General features: G+C 32.5%; 1 protein-coding gene across 6 annotated transcripts in view; it reads right to left on the bottom strand.

Annotated features, from left to right (window-relative positions):
* RAPGEF2 (Rap guanine nucleotide exchange factor 2) overlaps positions 1-20,178 on the bottom strand; it is a 253,310-nt gene that overhangs the window by 102,913 nt on the left and 130,219 nt on the right. For 4 of the 6 annotated variants that reach the window (XR_014023390.1, XM_081304949.1, XM_081304947.1 and 1 more), the window contains exons 5-7: positions 9,506-9,581; positions 7,484-7,651; positions 5,026-5,043 (exon numbers count right to left, since the gene is read on the bottom strand). Coding sequence is in view for 5 of the 6 variants with exons in the window: in XM_081304949.1 (XP_081161075.1) it covers positions 5,026-5,043; positions 7,484-7,651; positions 9,506-9,581 (262 nt within the window). In the remaining variant the exon portion in view is untranslated. Of the gene's footprint in view, positions 1-5,025; positions 5,044-7,483; positions 7,652-9,505; positions 9,582-18,136; positions 18,292-20,178 lie in introns of those variants that run through there. The other 2 variants (XM_081304951.1, XM_081304948.1) reach the window with 2 other exon arrangements.

Consider the following 20,178-nt stretch of genomic DNA (forward strand, 5'->3'; position numbering starts at 1 on the left):
AAAGCCAGCAAACCTGATGATAATGAGCATGAAAAGCAAAGGATATTTCTGCTTCCTCTAAGACGCTCTAATGCAAATATAAAATATCAGGAATATGTATATAATACATAATAAATAGTATCTAGCAAAATTTATGGGGTTTTTAAAAAATATATACTCTAACACTCTCGCCATACCCCATTTTATCCCATTCTTAATTACCTAATTAAGTTTTTACATTTCTATTGAGCTTTCCTCGATAAAGAACAATTGGTTTCAAATTCATCTATTGGTATTGGTATATAGTTAAAATCATTAAACATTACTGAAACAGCAAGAACTGGTCACAGAACAGATCACCAGAAAGTAATGAATTAGAACTTTTTAACAGTTTTATTTTTGAAGAATAATTATTTTCCACCTTCTTTCCCCTAAATACCACTGAAACTCCCCTCCTCTGAATTCTTACTCCAATGGCCATATTCTAGCCACCATTTCTATTGCCATTACTTAAGAAGGTCTTCAGTACTACCTTGTCATCCTAACTCTCCAAGATCTATTCCATCTTGAAATCAAGTAAGTTTACCAAAATATTGATCTCAACATGCCATACCTATGATTTAGGCACTCTGGCATTCTTAGTCCTCATGAAAATGTTCGACTTTCAACAGAGCTGCCAAAAATCATTTTATCATGCAACATCTACATCTCTGAACAAATGGGATTCTTTCTGTGCAAAATATTTTTCCTTCAGCTAAGACATTAAAGATCATTCAAGCAGCCAGTAAACACACACCTGTAAACTCAGCAACTTGGGAGGCTGAGGCCGAAGGATCAAGTTAAAAGCCAGTCTCAGCAACTTAGTGAGGCCCTAAGCAACTTAGTGAGGCCCTGTCTCAAAATAAAACATAAATAGGGCTGGAGATGTGCTCAGTGGTTAAGCATCCCTAGGTTCAATCCTTGGTACAAAAAAAAAAAAAAAAAAAAAGTCATTCAGGAAGCCATTACTGATTTCTCAAAGTGTTCCATATATGTACCTCTCTATACTTAAAAGTTCTTCCCTATAATTTTATTTATATGGAGTCCATGTTGTTCTATAAGGTCAGTGAGGGCAGAAGTTTGTCAGTCTTATTAACCTTTGTATCACTACAATCTGGCACAGACCTGAAAAATGGTGGGTACACAATAAATATTTGTTAAATAAGTAAAAATATATAAATTAAAATATTAAGCTTTTCCTACATAATATAAGAAAAAATGGCATAAATTTTCTAAAAATCCCAGTTCCCAGAGAGACATAATGACACCATTAAAGACAAATACTTTAGGTTCAATTAAGGAAGCAAATGCTTGATAAATTTAAATTTTAGAAGAATGAAAATATTAAAATCACTAAGACATTTCCCTATACTTAAAGAATTTCTTGTATACATAAAAACATACGGTTAAATACCACATGAATAAATTATAGTCAGGTGAGAAATGAACTGAGGTAATATATGAAATATTCTAGGAAATTTACTAGATATACAAATCATTGCTATATTACTCAAAACACATCTTCTTACTACTAAGTAGCAAATAGTTAATTAAACTAAGGAGATTTCAAAAAGTTCAGTAACAGGGCTGGGGTTGTAGCTCAGAGATAGAATGGTTCCCTAGCATGTACAAGGCAAGACTGAGTTCAACCCTTAGTACCACACACACACACACACACACACACACACAAAAAAAAAATTTAAATATAGCCAACTATATATTAAGTGACAAAATAAAGCCAAGACATAAGTGAATATGCTGCCTATTTCTAATTTAAGAACAAAAGCTCAAGCCAAATAGTCTAATGTCAAATAAATATACATAATCACAGAAATTAAATGCTCTAGTTTTTTTTCATTTATTTTATATATAAACAATTTCTTAAATTAACCAAACCTACCAAAAAATCTTTAACTGAAGAAACCAACTTAAATTTATCTAGAAAAACAAAAACCATAAAGAAATGATATGTTTAAGAAAACAGGATATATGTTTACCTTGATTTAAATATTATACAATAAATATATACACTGAAATATCACATGGTATCCCATAAATATGTACTTTTTTGTTTTTATGTAGTTTAAAAAATAAGTTTAAATTTTAAAATGTAGAAAAGCTAAAAGAAGGGGCTGGAGCTGGGGCTCAGAAGTAGAACACTCGCCTAGCACGTGCAAGGCGCTGGGTCCAATCCTCTGCACCACATAAAAGAAAAGCTAAAAGAAAAAACTACTTCAGAGATACATAAGGTATACCCTAGGGTTCGTTATTTTTATGTAGCCATTATAAGAAATAGGACTTGTTTTATATTACTACGAAGAGTGATCTTATAAAACTGAGACTGATTTTCAAAAGCCTCAAATGTGAATTGTTCTTATCACACTGGTACCACATTTTATAGTGTATCACTACTGATGATAATAAAAATATTATCATAATATATTATATTGTATTCAATTTAACTTATATTAATTTATATGATATTTTCTTTTACTTTTATCTACCCAACCAAGAACTTGTACCCTAGCCTACTGAAAAAAATCAATATATATTTATTAAACAGTTGTCTGAAGTATTTTTCCTATATTAGAAAAGGAGCCTAATAAGCAGTGTGGGAGGTAACGTTTTACATGACTAATGGGTTTTCATTATTTCAAAAATTTTGCACTGAGCATATTTGGGGGAACAGTAGGAAGCAGGTAAAGAGTTGATCCGTGTGGAGAGCATTTAGCTTTCCAGCCAGACCAGGAAGTCTGATATGTCAGTTGGAACACACAACCTCCACAGCCCAGGCACATTTTCTTCAGTCTAATATCTCTCTGTACAATTTTTGCTCTTTCCAATCCAGGAAGGGAAAGAACTGTTTTTTCATTATATAAAAGGAAGAATAAAGCCAGGCATGGTGGCGCACACCTGTAATACCAGCAGCTTGGGATGTTGAGGTAGGAGGACCAAGAGTTCAAAGACAGCCTCAGCAGAAGTGAGGCACTAAGCAACTCGGTGAGATCCTATCTCTAAATAAAATACAAAAAAAAAATAGGATTGGGAATGTGACTCAGTGGTTGAGTGCCCAAGTTCAATCCCCGGTACCGCCCCCCCCAAAAAAGGAAGAATAAAAGGCAACAGAAGTGGTATATACCAGGTTCCCACATCACTCCAGTGAGGTAACGTTAAAAGGGTCTTTCCTCCCCTTTGGTTCTTTGGTTCTAATACCTCTCCTCCCCATTTTTATAAGGGAACTCAAATTTCCCTACACACACAAACCTCTAAAGTAAATTACCCACAAACACAGAGAAGAAGGCCTAAAATTATAAAATAAACCTACCCTACTCTGAACATTAATACAAGATAAACCATTGCCTGTCCAAGTCCCAAGTCAGCCCCTTTAGAGACTGATCCCAAATCTTCCGCCCCTGCTAGTTCCTACCTTATCTATTTACCTGTCTCTATAATCGATTCACTGTAAGACTGAAAATACATGATACAGCCAATTTTTTGGCCATTTTAAATATAGTCATTGCCTCCAATAATCAAAATATAAGAAATGCTAATAAAAGTCATCTCTAATCTTCCCACCTCACTGCATTTAAAATGCTTATTCTCTCTGCAAACATCACATAATTGCCTTGAAAAAGTCCTGAAAACATTCCATAATAACTACATGAGTATTCATGTTTTTGAAAAAAAATCATTATGATCTTCATCTTCCTTCAACTATTGCTACACATCTAATTTTAAAAACTGTATACAAGTATATATCATAGTGCATTAAATTCAAGTTTTATATCAGAATTAGACTAATTTTTCATGCCAAAATACAGGATCAATTATAGAATGAACTATCTTTTAAAATATTAATTTATATATTTTAAGACATTCTTTCTAAATGAAAGTTTAAAACACTGATCAATTAAAAATTATATATAATTTAGAAATTATACAATTATCAGATTTTAAAACTGTATCAAAAAATTTTAGGTTTGCTACATCATTTAAAAATTAGAAGTGCTTCTAAAAAAACAATTTAGCAATCATGCCACCAGTAGAATGTTAAATGTAATCTCTGTAAAACATAAAGAAGTTGCCTCATTTTAAGTTGAAAAACTATACAAACAGTTCATGCTTTTAAGCAAGGTTACCATATTAATAGTCAAACATACTATATTAATGATAGCTTTCCTTGTTGCAAACTAAATTATTCATGATCCTGTCTCCCTACACTAAAACACAATAAAAAAAAATGTTTCTCGTTACTTAACCAACTACTTTCCATAGATAAATCAGTTTTTCTTCCTTAACTCCAAATTCCCTGATAACCTCAAATTTGACCCCAAATTTAGAAAGACTAACACTGAAAAGCATAGATTAGTAATGTATTGGCATGAAAGAAATGAGCAAGAATATTATTACAGGCCTCTTGATTGTAATGTGGAATGAAAAGCATGACATCAGGTTAAAAGCAAAGTACAAATAAGAAAATACAGGAAGTTTGAAATACTTGTTTCCTTTTGACTAAGAATTTTTTCTGTGTGAGCAAAATTTTGCCAAGTGAGCTCCCAAAATGCTCTCACATTGGGATTCTTGAACTTTAAAGTTTTCATCTATAAGTATTAAAAATGCAAATTCCTAATAAATTTTATGTTTTCACCGAAATAGCCCAAAATTCTATTATGTCTCTGTGTCTTTTTCTCTTTTCTTTATTTGTAAAGCACGTTAGTAAAAAACAGAGCTCCATTCATTCTTAAAAATAAGTAGGCTGCACTTGTATTCTTTCTCAAAGAAAGTAGACAATTCATCCTCGATCAGTACAAATTAAAGAACTGATGCTATCACCTAACCACTGATCATTACAAAGTTTCAAGAGATTTTACTAAATCAGGGCAAAAAAAAAAAAAAAAAAAAAAAAGGACAAGACCAAGCAAAGACATCAATATTATAAACTCATTAGTTACAATGCAAATTTATAAATAAGATTAGTGTTAGAAGATCACACACATATTACAATACCTGAGATTTAGTGCATTCCTTTGAGCCAAAATGAAATGAGTGCCATAGAGGAGGAAAGGAAAAGATGAACATTATCAGACATGCTATATTACATCTGCCAAAATGAAGATAATGTTAAAATCAGGTTAAGAATGACCATATAGAATTGGCTGTGTATAATGCTCCCTACGATCTTTAGCCATGCACTTGAAATGCACTTGCAATCACTTCATGTCACCTGTGAAGTATACTCATGCAATTCTTTTAAAAGAACTTTCCACCCTCAGTCTCACCCTATTAACCATTTACTTTCAAAGAAATATTTGTTGAGAATAAGAAAATTAGACCAATAAATAATAATAATATTCACTTAATTTTTTTACCATGGGGTATCAAATATGCAAAACAAAATTTTGCTGTTTTCTATATTAAAATTAGGTATTTAGGTTAAATAATAAAGAACATCCAAATAAAATTAAGACATAATTTGTACCTCCAAAAGATGATCCAATGTTATATTGTTCCCAACTTAACTCATTTAGTAAAATTAATACCAACATATCACATATTAGTAAACTGGCATATGATCAATTAGTAATCAAATTAAATTTTTCATCCTAGTATTCAGTTATCTCTAAAAGTATCTGTAATATACTGCTAAAAACCAATTAAAAGATGTTGCAGCAATATAAAAAGCTATATATTTTTAAAAATAGAGCAAGAAGGGGGAGTCCTATAGGAAAAATAAATGAAGCATTCATTACTTCCACAACAGGGGAAAAATGGGGTGGAAGGGAGAAACAGTTATAAAATAACCCTCTCAACTTAAGTGTGACAAATATGACCATAAAATTAAACACTGAATTTTAAGTAATTCACACTCCCTATGACACTCTCAGCTTAGAAATAAATTTGGAAAAACAATTCTAAAACCAGAATTATATTAACAATATAGTAGTGGGCTAAAATATTATGATCTATATTGTACTATTAATATGTACAGCTATTCTTAATAAATATTTCCTTTTTTCATGATGCTAAATCAACACTAAAAATATTACCTTCTTTTATTAACAATGGCAACAAAAAACCTTTCATAGTTTTCTTTTTTCTTTTTAATATCAAAGTCCCTCCAACAGACCAACAAAGCTGTCTTTGTGATGAGCAAAAAGCAGCCCTGTCCAAATGAACTCAATGAAATGATTCAACTATGAAATTCATGTTAAATTAAAATAGTGCATGGGCAGCAGAAGAAATAGGCAAGTTGCTGGTGGTCAAAATAACATTAAATATTGAAATACAACATTTAAATAATATCTCTCTAAGAAATAGAATATATGGAGCATAGGAATTAAATATACTACTTATACTACTTAACATTACTAAAATTTGAGAAATAATTTAAATCTATGTACACTATTTTACGCATTTTGTATTTGCACTTAGTTGTAGAAAGAAGAGAAAAACAACTGAGAAACAGAAAGTAGTCATCATTTACCTTTTTTTCATGTATTTATTTTTAATTAATTTCCTATATAATAATCACTTGTATGGCAGCATTACATGCACAGATAAACTATCTTCTGCCTGATTTTGACATATCCAATAAATCAAGCTATTTTGTTTTTGAAAAACCAAAGATGAGAAAAATAAGGCTCTAAACTGACTTTATAGAGATCTTGTACAAAGCACTCATTATCCATGCATGTCTTGGTTCCCTCAAATATTAAAAACAACTTATTTATCAAATTTTATGAAATAATTGACAATCAAATGGATTATAGTATTTAAGAGGATCTTTGAACCTATTAGAAATATTTCAGAGCATGTTCACATTAAGATTTTAAAAATCATCATTTCATGGGCTGGGACTGTAGCTCAGTGGCAGAGCACTTGTCTTACACATGTGAGACACTGGGTTCAATCCTCAGCACCACATAAAATAAAGGTATGCTGTCCATCTACAACTACAAAAAAATTAAAAAATTAAAAAAATCATCATTTCAAATTATTCTTCGTCTACTTATTAAAAAGAATCTCAGATAATTTTCTCACAATAGTGTGAGAAGCTATGAAAATTAATGTTATTTTTACATATCTACTTTTTAAATAAAATTAAAAACAGTAGGCTATCAGTCATAGGAGGGGGTATGCACAAGAGAAAGCTAAAATTTTGGATTAAGGTAAGACATTTTAAAATATACCAATTACAACTGTATATGTGTATCACAAAACTAATCTTCAGAGAACATTTTAAGAAATAGAAGAGCTAAACAGTGTCTTTTGACATCTTATTTCAACACTTCTCTTAAATCTATTCATATCATGTGTGTTTCCAGCAAAATTTGCATTTTGGATGGTAAGTATATTATAGAAAAGAATTATTCATCAAAAATGGAAAAATTTTAAATGTCATTTAACAAAACTCCCAACAAAAAACCCTAAAGATAAATAAAAATATTACACTTGTATAACTTACCGTATGATAGCCTCTTGGCAAAGGTGGTTTGCCCACAGGGTAAGGATCCACAGTGTCAATAATTGTCTGTCTTTCACCTTTCTGGTTGATTTTTCTAAATCTTCTTCGAGACTGTCTATGGGAGGCTTGACGCTGAAAATATTCTTCATTTTCATCCATATAGTCCACCTGAAATAAAACCCCCAAGATACTTCATGTCTCCCAACATGACATTCCATATTAGTATTAGAGACAAAAATAAAAATAAAAATTTTTTTGAAACTTACAGAAAGTCTACATTCATTCATTTTGCAAAGGCATTTGTAGACAAACTACCTAGACAAATTTTAAGTATGTTTGAACTTCTCTGAAACTAATCGGTTCTGAGTAACTTTGCTTTTATGAAGAGGCATTTTCAGTTCCACTGAAGACAATATGGGTAACTCTTGAATTTCCTGTAGTTTCAAAGGGAAGGATATTTTCAGTAATCTTTGTACTGATTTATTAGTGAAAGATCTCACCGGATACATTACCACACATTATGAAAGCAACTACTTGCATTGTCTTCACTAAAGCACACAAAAAAAATCTGATGTATTTGAGTAAATCTGTAAAAACCCCAAATCCCAAGTGACTCGACCATGGCTGCTAGTAGAATGGCTTCAGTAGATTAAGGGTTTCAATTCCTACTTTTATTGCATGGCTTCCCTTTTTTTTGTTATAAATAGTGTTGCTTTAAAAAAATCCTCATTTTAGACATTTTAGAAACTTTGATGAATAGATTAATAGTGAACAAAAGTTACAATAGGTCATTCTTCATTGTAGCTATACACTGAAAATGTGATTGCTCACATAAAAGGTTCAGACTCCAAGACTGTTCCTACAGTGGCAAACTCAGTAGTTTGTATAATATAGGCAAGGATTAAATACTCAAGGAATTTCAAAGACCAAAAATTTTTCAGAAAAATTCCAAACTAACATTCATGGAGAACAAAGTCTCAAGGAAATATCTAGAATGCTTTATAAGAACCACTGTTGGAAAGTCCTATTTATCTGCCCACATTTTTCCCAATCCTAAATCTTTACTCATTGCCATCGCACTTTCTCACTAAAGAGTAAATTTCATGAAATTTCACCCGAAGTTTTCACTAGCTTCAGCAAGGAATTTCTTATTTCTGATGGGCCTTCTCTCCTACAGTATAGGGAGGAACCTCAAATCTCTGAAAAATAGATCCAGATTTGTCTACCAAATGCTTTATCAAATGTGAATTTAAAAGCTTCCATCATCATTTTTTACTAAGCCACCACTTATTTTACAAGGTTTTCCTTCCCAGATAGAATTCTGGATGGGGCAGTGAGATATCAATGTCAACTGAATATTGGGGCTGGGAGGCCCCATCCTTTCTCATCTCATTTTTGTAGTTGATTTTTTTAAGAGTATATATTATCCTATCTTAAAACCATTTTTATATAGTAAGGAAGAAGTAGAACATGCTTTCTTAAACTTTACTGAAAATAATTACATTGCCAATGCCTAATTTAACATTGTGTATAATCTAATTTTTTAATTCCATAATTGAGAAATAAAGATGTCAACAGAGTGTTAATTAGCACAGTAGTTCCTAGCTATCTTTCAATTACAAAAAGGAATTAAAATGATTTCCTTATGTTCAATTGTTTTTTGAATACATATCACTGTGATCCATTTAAAGTAATTCATTCATTGCAATCAATGTTCAGTGAGTAAATAATACAATTCAAAGATTCTCCCCAAATTTCAATTAAGTGACATTATCATAGATTGACCTGTAAAGTTCAAGAATCAACCATTTAGGTACATGTCCCTTTCAACTTTCAATTTTTTACATTTAACTGAATCTTGTAAATAATTATAATATTATGATTATGAACTCAAATTCACATAAAAGATGTAAAGTACATCCTAGGATATTAAAATACAATACAATATTATTATAACTAGTTTATGAAAGTACCTTTACTCCATAAAAATTTTGGGGGAAAAATACACAGAAATAATCTTACCACGATCATTTCAGAAGGCTCTAAAACAATGCATTCACAGCCACGCCTGAAGCTTCCTGCAGAACGCTTGCCAAAACTAGAAAGGGGGAAAAAAATCAGTTAGGGAAAACATCAGAGATTTAAGAAATACAAGTTGTGAATTTAAGTCAATTATCCAAATAAATAAAAGTTGAAATGTTTTTCAAATTACAAAAACTACACACAGTAGAAAGAGAACTATTTTATTGTTAATACAGAAACACAAGGAAGTGTTCCAATTCTTAAGTTTCAGTCATGTACTTTTCTGGAAAATTCCAAGGTAATGCTTTCAAATTAATAATGTAAGTAAAGAAGAATTGATATGAATATGTTCTGTATTAGGTTTCTTCAAATCATTCTCAGTTGGGTGAAGTTTTAGAAAACTCCCTTAGGGATGGGAAATACCTCAAAGACAAATTATTAAAATGCCCAGGAAACATATAAAATCCAAGTAATTCTCTTCTATAACTTTCTCAAGTTAAACATTTCTTTCACCTAAAAAGTGTATTTTTCTAAATTTTCAAATCAACTTTTCCTTAACTTTTTAAGGAAAAAATACTCAATACTGCTTTTTGTTAACTAGAAAGCAATTTAATTGATTGTGCACAGTTAAAATATTCACGTTAGTGAACTCAAGACACAGGACCTCCACGCACCTTAACACCGAAGATTCTTTCTGACATAAGCATATGCAAACTAGGATCAAGAACAGAATTCTGGTGCAGCTATGCAGTCCTGACTTCCTTTCTCCATTAATGAACCACCTATCCCTCACTCATACATTCTTCAAAAAATTCTTCTTTCCCTCCAGGAAAAAAAGGATGACAGGTTTTATTTTGTTTTGTTTTAACATCAACGAAAATAATTGTGTTGCTAAGATCTGATTTAACATTTATGTATACATTTTAGTAATCATTTTCAATGAACTTAGAGAAAAAGTTTTTTCAAAAGACTCTTTTTATTAAGCAATTTTTCTAATTAACTGGGCATTGTGAGTGACTTCTGTGGAAATTCTTGTTTTTTCTGTATCAAGGAGATACACAACACTTCATGTATTAAAAGCCAGATTATAATGAAAAACGTCAGAAAGAGGAAAAAAACAGAAAAGCCAACATTCTCATTCCATCATTTAGGATCTAGCAAACCACCTGGTAACTTTGTATACTAAATTTTATTCATTTATAAAATTATCAGACTAGGTGATCAATTAATTCCTTTCCTACTCATAAAATTACTTCTATGAGAAATCAAAGCCAGAATCAAGAGTAATACATTTGAAAAATCCTTTGAAAAATATCCATGTATACATTTACAAATTTATACTCTCACAACATATTCATTTAAGTAGAAAAACTCCACCAAGTAAAATATAATAAACCTATTTTCTTGGTCACATTGCTTCTTGTACAATTAAAAGGGTCCAAAATTTAAATTTTTTTTTAGTTTAGAATTAAATGCAATCTAAAATTCCATAGTTCCATAATACACATAAAAACCTGTTTCTGGATTTTAAGTCTACCTAGCAGCAATTTAATTTTTTATAATATGGCTTATAAGTTATTGATACACTACAAATTTTAAAATAATCTCAAAGTTTTAGTAAAATACATAATAGATTTCATGCTCTCGTGCCTTTAATTCTGTTAAATGACTAGGTAAACATATAATTTTAAAATTAATTACTAAATAAAATCATATTAAAACCTAAAAACACATGACTGGGGCTAAAAGTATGGTATGGCTCAATGGAAGAGCACATATTTAATGGTAGAATACAGAAAATATGAGGTCCTAGGTTTAATTCCCAGCACCCAAAAAATAAATAAATAAACAAGTAAATAAGTAGATATAAAAAATGCATGACTGTGAGATAGTACTTTCTGTCCTATTTTTATTATAGGCCTATACTATTTTATAAACATGACTGAATGATTATCATTTTTAAAATCTAATGTAGTAAAAAAGTCAATGTTTGTAATGCATATAATGACCCTATAATACTTGATACAGAATAAAAACACGAAAGGACTTGTTTACAAATTTTAGCAAAAAAACCGTGATAATATTCACAGAAGTAAAACTATATGGCAGTCCTTTATTTTATGCCTAATTATTGTACCAACTCCCTACTTCAGAAACGAGGCTGTAAATACTCTATAACAATTAGCCATTAACTCAAAAGAACTTTATGACTAGGAAGTCATGGCTCAGGTTGCATTAACACTATTACTTCAAGGATGAAAAGTTTATATTCTCTAAAATGTGCTATGAAAAAATATTCCAGTGGGACCTTTTGGGCAATAGAACCTCTTTGCAACTATGAAGGACTCAAGGTCTACAGACACACACACAAAAATGTGAACAAGAGAAACTGTAGATTCCATCATATTAATTTCTTGAATATGCTGAATGGAAAAGGCCAATGTACCAGGAAGCTCTAGCAAGCCAAAATCTATTTTTCCAAACACAACCAGGAACCAAGAAGGAGGCTGCAGCCACAAAAGAGCCAAGGTGTAAGTCATAAATGCACAGCCATCCCTGAACCGAAGACAGAGACTCGGACTTCTCTTAGCTTACAGACCAGGAGCCAAGGTGGAAAGGGATTGACTATGCAAGGAAATTCACTGAATCCAAAGAACACTTTTGATTCTTTGAAACAATAAGTACATAAACAAAAGTAACTAAACATAATTATTTGCTAAGTCTAAAAAAAAAAATCTTTGGGCAAGTTCTGTACAAATACACCAACAAATCCATTCCTGGAAAATAGGTAGAGTCTCTAGAGGCATTAGCACAGTAAGTTGCTTACACAATAAAATGATAAAGACAACCCTCAATATGACAAACAAAGATGGAATCAAAATCAAAAACTATTATACATATCCTTGTAAAAAACCATTTAAGATTATGATAGGGTATTTTCCTAGAAAAGTTCCCAAAGGGAAAAACAAAAGATTAAGGAAATCCATGGGGCCTTCTGGAAGACCAGAGATAACTAAATTAGAATAACATTTCACCCATTTTATTAACAGCAACTCAAAGTTGGTATCACTTAAATTTCTAAAATGATGATTTAATAAAATTTAGAAATTATACAATTAAAAAATGTCTTATTATCAATGGAGTACTACGCAGCACTAAAAAATGACAAAATCATGGAATTTGCAGGGAAATGGATGGCATTAGAGCAGATTATGCTAAGTGAAGCTAGCCAATCCCTAAAAAACAAATGCCAAATGTCTTCTTTGATATAATGAGAGCAACCAAGACCAGAGCAGGGAGGAAGAGCAGGAGGAAAAGATTAACATTAAATAGAGTCACGAGGTGGGAGGGAAAGGGAGAGAAAAGGGAAATTGCATGGAAATGGAAGGAGACCCTCATTGTTATACAAAATTACATATAAGAGGTTGTGAGGGGAATGGGGAAAAAATAAGGAGAGAAATGAATTACAGTAGATGGGGTAGAGAGAGAAGATGGGAGGGGAGGAGAGGGGGGATAGTAGAGGATAGGAAATGTAGCAGAATACAACAGTTACTATTATGGCATTATGTAAAAATGTGGATGTATAACCGATGCGATTCTGCAATCTTTGTAATGTTTTGAATAACCAATAAAAAATGTCTTATTAAATTAAAAGTACAGCTACAAATGTACTTTTTGCTTTGGTTTTTTAAGAAAAATCAAAAATTGGTAAGAATTATTCCAAAGCATGTAACTAAATTCTGTTCTAAATGGGATCATTTTCTGTTCCTTTTTGCCACTATCAGAAGTAGACAATCCTATCAACTGCAGCATTCTTTTTTGTTATTAAACCTTATAACAAAGCGATCTATAGAATAAACATAATCCCTATCAAAATGCCCATACTTTTTTTTTTTTTACTTTTTTTACACAAGTAGAAAAGCTGGGTCCTCAAGTTCATATGGAATTCCATGGGGCACTAATAAGCCAAAACAATCTTGAAAAAGAACACCGTCAAAGGACTCACTTCTAGATTTCAAAACTTACTACAAAGCTACAGCAATCAAAGCAATGTGGTTCTGGCATAAGGGTAGACACTTAGGCCAAAAGAATAGAACTGCAGTCCAGAAATAAACTCATGTATCTACAGCCAATTATTACTGACAAGTCTACCCAATGAGGAAGAACAGTCTTTTCAACAGATGGTACAGAGATGCCTGGATTTCTACAAGAGAAAGCATGAAGCTGAACCCCTCCCTCATACCATACATGAAAATTAACTCAAAGCAATCAATGGCCTAAATATAAGCACCAAAACCATAAAACTCAAAAAATATATGAGTAAATCTTCAAGCCCTTGGATTTTTTAAATATTAATTTCTTTTAGTTGTACACAATACCTTTGTTTTTATTTATTTTATTTTTATGTGGTGTTGAGGATGGAACCCAGGAGCCCTTGGATTTGACAATGAATTCTTAGATGTACAGCAAAAACATGAAAAGCAAAAGAAAAAAAAAAAACCTGACACTTTGGATTGCATCAAAAGAAAAAAAAGAAAGAAAAAAGAAAAAACCTCTGTGCGCCAAAAGACATTATCAAGAAACTGACAACCTACAGAACAGGAGAAAATATCTGCAAATCATATATCTGATAAGGACTTAATATCCAGAATACTTGATAATTCCTAAATAGAACAACAAAAAGACAATCCAACTTAAAAGTGGCAAAGGAGGCTGGGAATGTATTTCAATAATAGAACACATGCCTAACATGTGTAAGATCCTGGGCTCAGCCTCCAGCAATACACGCACACGCACACGCACACGCACACGTGCAAAGAAGGCAAAGGATTTAAATAGATACTTTGCCAAAGAAGATACACAAGAGGCCAAGCACATGCAAAGCTGCTCCTTAGTTATTCGGGTAACACAAGTCAAAAGCAAAAATAATCCCATCTCACACATGAAACTAAGAATGAGAAACTAGGATGGTTATAATTCAGAAAGAAAGAACAAGGGTGGGGGTGGGGAGGGAGAGAAAGAAAAAAGATAGGAAACTTTGAACTTGCACTTTGCTGATGGGCATGCAAAACAGCACATAGCCACCATGGAAAACAGTCTGGCATATCCTCAGCAAGCTAAACATAGAACTGTCATATGACCCAGCAATTCTTCTCCCAGATAAATATACAAAAGAACTGAAAACAGGGACTCAAACACCCATGTACACCACACCATTATTCACAAAAATCCTGGTACATAGAAACAACCCAAGCATCTAACAACGACGAATGCATAAACCAAGTGTGATATACACACAGTGGATTATTATTCAGCCTTAAAAAAGAAATGGGAAAACTGACAAATGCAACAACATGGATGAACCTTGAAAACATTACACTAAGGCCAACCAGCCAATCACAAAAGTACCATGTGATTCCAGTTACATAAAATATCTAGAAAGATGGAGCTGGGGATGTGGCTCAGTGGTAGCGTGCTCGCCTGGCATGCGTGCGGCCCGGGTTCGATCCTCAGCACCACATACAAACAAAGATGTTGTGTCCGCCAAGAACTAAAAAATAAATATTAAAAAATTCTCTCTCTCTCTCTCTCTCATTCTCTTTAAAAAAAAAAAAAATCTAGAAAGAAAGTAGATGAAAAGCTACCAAAGACTGGGAGTTGGGGGAATGCTTCATGGTTAGAGCTTCTGTTTGGAGTTACTAAAAAAGTTCAGGAAGCAGGTATCGTTGCTGGGTTCACACAGTGTGAATGTAATTGACGCCAATGAATCATAGACTACACTACATGTAATTGTACATTTTTAAGGGTTAAAATAATATATTTTATGTTTCATATATTTTGCCACAATAAAAATAAATAAATCTTATTAGAGACACTGTTGAGAGGATATTTGTTTTAGAGGCTTTGGATTCCTTAGCAAGACCTTAGGACTTGAGTATGAAAGTAGGACAAAAAGGTTTGCACTATGAACAAATAACAAACCTTAAGGACTAAGGAAGAGTTAAGCTTGGCAAACTATACCACTAATAAACCCCGAAACAATCTCATTTCTATGGTCATTTAGCAATGAAATGATAGAGCTTGTGGGGGAAAGAAGCAGCAAGAGATAAAAATATCACAAGTATTTTAAATGAGTATTCAGAAAAGTCAAGTACACCTACATTTGTCTTTCACCCAGAATTTACCTCATTTTTTCTTTATTTATGGTCACATATTAAGGTCAAGTTGGTGTCTCACTCACTCACTCTTGCTCTTGCTTTTTCATATTTTATTTCTTACATATATATTATTTTGCCGCTTGTTTCTTTTCCAAATGTTCATTGGACATATAATAACACAGAGTCAATGTTACCAACACAAACCCTATAATCAATACAGTTTACATAAATAAATAAATAAAGGTCCACTCTTAAGTGGTTTGCATTTAACAAGATGAGCACGCAAACAGCTGTAATCCAATGACAAGTTGAGAACTGAATTTCACTGAGAGGTGAACTCTCAATGGCTAGGCTCACTTACTAGCTAGTTGAGTGAAAAAGACAAATCAGCATTTGTAATTCAGAAAGCAATTCAAATTCAGCAAAATCACACAACGACCATCAAGGGCTTTAGGGTTACCCTGTCACAGTTAAAGATTTGAATGTCCCATCTGTACAGTCAAAGCCTCTTCAGGCAGCTGTAACAGAACTTCAACTAGTTAGTAGGACATCTGCTTCTTTGAAATAGCACTCATAATACTACATACTGAGATAAACAAAGTTATCTTAAAATGTTAAATACCTTAATATTTAAACAGTTTATTTTTTAACTTTGAATTAAAAAGTCATCTCACTCTTCTAGTAGTTTCAGTCTGTGTGAACACACACATGTGTACATAAGACACAAATATAAATCGATATGTACATTTCAAAAGCAAAAAAAAAAAAAAAAAGATGAAGGTAATAGTTATCAGAGAGTTGGCCTGAATGTTGAAAAGCTGTTAGCCATAAAGTCAGAAGAGGGTTGGTGAAGAGGAAACATATATGGTGTGTTTTTAAGAATGTCTGTACTCTTCTGGTTCTACACAATTTGAAAATCTAACTTCTATAGTCTATTTTAAACCCCTCTAAATTGTTTGCTGTAAAATACAGCATACCATTTGGTTCAAACCTATTTAATCCCAATGTAATTTCAGAACATCCTTATCATCTTCTTTTTAACAACAATAACATGACAACTACAAGGGCTGCAGATTCATATTTGTCAATCTATTGGCTCTATGTCACATCAAAAAAAAATAATAATAATTAAGCCTACCAGCAAAGGATTTATAAAAAAACCACTCCCAGCAAAATAAGTAGGTTAACCAGTAAATTAAATATTTTTACAGATGAAAATGGCATGATTTGTAGAACCCAGAAATATGCAAACCAACAATGACTAATTAGCTTCCACATTAAGTAAAATGGGAAAGATTTTTAATAGCCTGCTAAACTTGCCTTCAAGTTCAAGACCCATAACCAGAAAGCACAAATGTTTGAGAATACTACATTTCACCTAATTTTCACAAATACCCTTAAGTAATGAAACACTGGGCTGGGTGTTGTAGGTGCTGTATGGCCAACTGTTTCTGTAACCACATTTTCCCCACCTAAGCAGTCAAGAGCATTTTCGATGGGTGTTGAGTTTTCCATGAAAGGCAGGCACTCGGCACAGAAGCCCTCATGTCCCTAAATTTGCCCCTTTTACGGGCCTATATGTTTTTGTTGTATTTCAGAACTACTCAGTGGAATGCAACTTCTCAGAACTGGAATGTAAACTTATTCATGTCTGGCTACAGAAAGCAAGAGAGTATACAACAATCATGCTGAGATTATAGTGGTAGGTGATCCAAATTCACAAAATGGTTAAAAGTGTGATACTCTGAGATATCAATTTTTTATATCTTCATTTCAAGAAATCTTAAAAATCTAAGTAAATGACTGGACTAATGTTCCTAAACCAAGATCAAACAAATATGCTTAGGACTTAGGAAAAAAATCCCCATACCATTATCTTTGGAAAGCACAGTAGCAATTAAATCGGGGGAAAAATATTCTTAACAAGTAACTGCTGATGCTGTCAATTCCATTCTCAAAAGCAAGATATACAAGAATAAATTTTAATAGAGGTATAAAAGAAATGTAGGTTAAAAGACTTGTCATAAAAATACATTTAATCTTTTAAAATACTTTTGCTTCACTCAGTTTAAAAAAAAACAGCTTTTCAAAACAAAAATCATATACATAACAAGTATACATACAAATTACATGTATGAATGTAAATTACAACTTTTTCTAAAGAATAGACTTTAACCAGCTAATATTTCAGAAGTATTTGGAAAATTGGATACACACTTAAGCATCTCTAAATTCCTTTCAAGGTTCACTAAGAAATATCCCAACAATCATCACCAAGCACATATTAACAGAGCTTTACTTATAAAAATAGATCACAAGAAAAAAATATGACAAGCAAGGCCTCGTAGCTGCATTTCCCCCGCCTCTAGTTCATTCCTTAATAGTTTGTTGTCTGTTTAATTAACAGAAGTACCATACAGTTGACATTTACACTATTAGCATTTCAGTTTCTTTAACAAAAAAAAAATCTAACCTGCACTGTCTTCAATATCTTTGAAGCAACAGTAACAGCAACAGTGCTGCCACCTTCTACAGGAGCTCTCTTCTCTGCAGCACTGAGCACTCCCCATTTCCCCGTGTGTTTTCTCCTGGTGAGTCCATGCTGCTGTAGCTTGTAGAGAGCCAACATTCCTTCTGACGGCTAATTTCCTGCTTCGATGACCCACCCACCCCTCCTGGCTGCATTATGTGTTACGCATGTTGTATGGGCACTCTTTCCGCATACCAGTCTCATGACCTCAGCAGCTGCCTGACAGAAACTCTTTATCAATTTCTATTAATTCATTATCTACTCTCTTGTAAGTTAAGGACAAGTAGGAAAATCTGCAATGTCTGCTGTCCTATGAGTCTTCAAGGTCAAATGCTTAGATGTGTTCACAATGCAGTTCTGTTGTTAAATTTTACCAAAGCTGTGCTAGAAACTAGTTGCTCTCCACCAAAAACGATGCTGAATTGTATACCTGGCCTGAGGGATTATTGTGGTATAGACTAGCATAAATTAAAATCAACACAGCAAGGGGAAAGTTGAAAGAGACTGCTTTTGCTCTTGCTTTCCCCTCAAAAGAAAAAAAGGTGGCTCTTACCTCAGCTGTACTGGGGTGAAGAGAGCAAACAGTTTTTCCCTCTTGCCACAAACTAAACCAGCAAAGGACAGTGGGTGCGAGGACTACACTTTGGTAATGTCTGTGTCCTCATGACTGAACTACTAGAGAACAGCTCAGCTAAATTGATCTGCTGCTATCAGTCTACACAGTGGCACAAACAGGTCTCTGCTGATCACAGTGCTTTGAACACAGATGGCAGCTGGACGGTTTATACAAAAGTTATGGTCCATAACAGATTTTCCCTTCAGCATGTAGACACAAGCCTTATCCAAAATGCCTCTGTTAAATGTTCATCATTGCATTGTGCAAAGCTAACCATGTATGAGTTGAATAGACAAGAAGGTTTGGCTCCAGTATCTTGCCTACAAATGACCTAGTTTTTATAAAATTCATTAGAGAAGCAAAATTAACAAATGCATTATTAAGAAATAACCAAGCAGGACTGGGGTTGTAGCTTAGTGGTAGAGCGCTTGCCTAGCATATGTGTGGCACTGTGTTCAATTCTCGGCACTGCATATAAAATAAAGGTACAGACAACTAAAAATATATATTTGTTTTTAAAAAAAGGAAGAACCAAAACTTGTACATACTTCTATATATATATATAAATAGTATACATATTTTATTTTAAAGATAAAACCTAAACAGAAATTCAGGTCACTTGACTAGTATATTTTATACTTACTGAACACTGAAAAAACATACTTCCAAGAAAGGAAAAGCATAAATTCACACACATGAATAAGTTCTTAATAATAATAATTTCTCAAGCAATAAAATGTCTATTGGTTAATTCACAGTAATCAAATGTGTTGTAGATAAATGATTGCTCCTTCTAATTCTTCCCAAAAGTAACACTAGTAATAATATTTAACCTGTTTTAGAGCTTTCCTTACAGATCACAGTAGTAAAGCCCTATTATTTATCATCAAAAAATAGTTTAGGAATAAAGTAATAAAGGATGTGCACGGGCTAGATACAAAAAAATCTACCCCAAAAACCTTAGCCTTTCAAAGAGAAATTCTTAAAGACTTAAATGAAGAGATATACCATGTTCATGGTATATGATTTGAAAAGCTAATATCGTTAAGATAGTATTCTTTCCAAATTCATATTAAGCTTTAGCACAATTCCAATTAAATCCTAACAAGCATTCTTGACACCAACAATCTAATTTTAAAGTTATATGGAAAACAAAGATACAGAAGATAAACAATTTTGATAAAGAACAAAGTTGGAACTTATAATATGTATACGATCTCAAAAAGTACTCTTAAGCTACACAAATGAAGATAGTACATATTGGTGTAAAAACTGATATGTATATTGTTGGGACTGCAAATTACTGCAACCTACTATGGAAAGCAGTATGAGGATTGCTTAGAAAAGTTGGAATGGAACTACCATTTGA

Source organism: Spermophilus citellus, assembly GCF_964194105.1.
Source record: "Spermophilus citellus genome assembly, chromosome: 8".
NCBI lineage: Eukaryota > Metazoa > Chordata > Mammalia > Rodentia > Sciuridae > Spermophilus > Spermophilus citellus.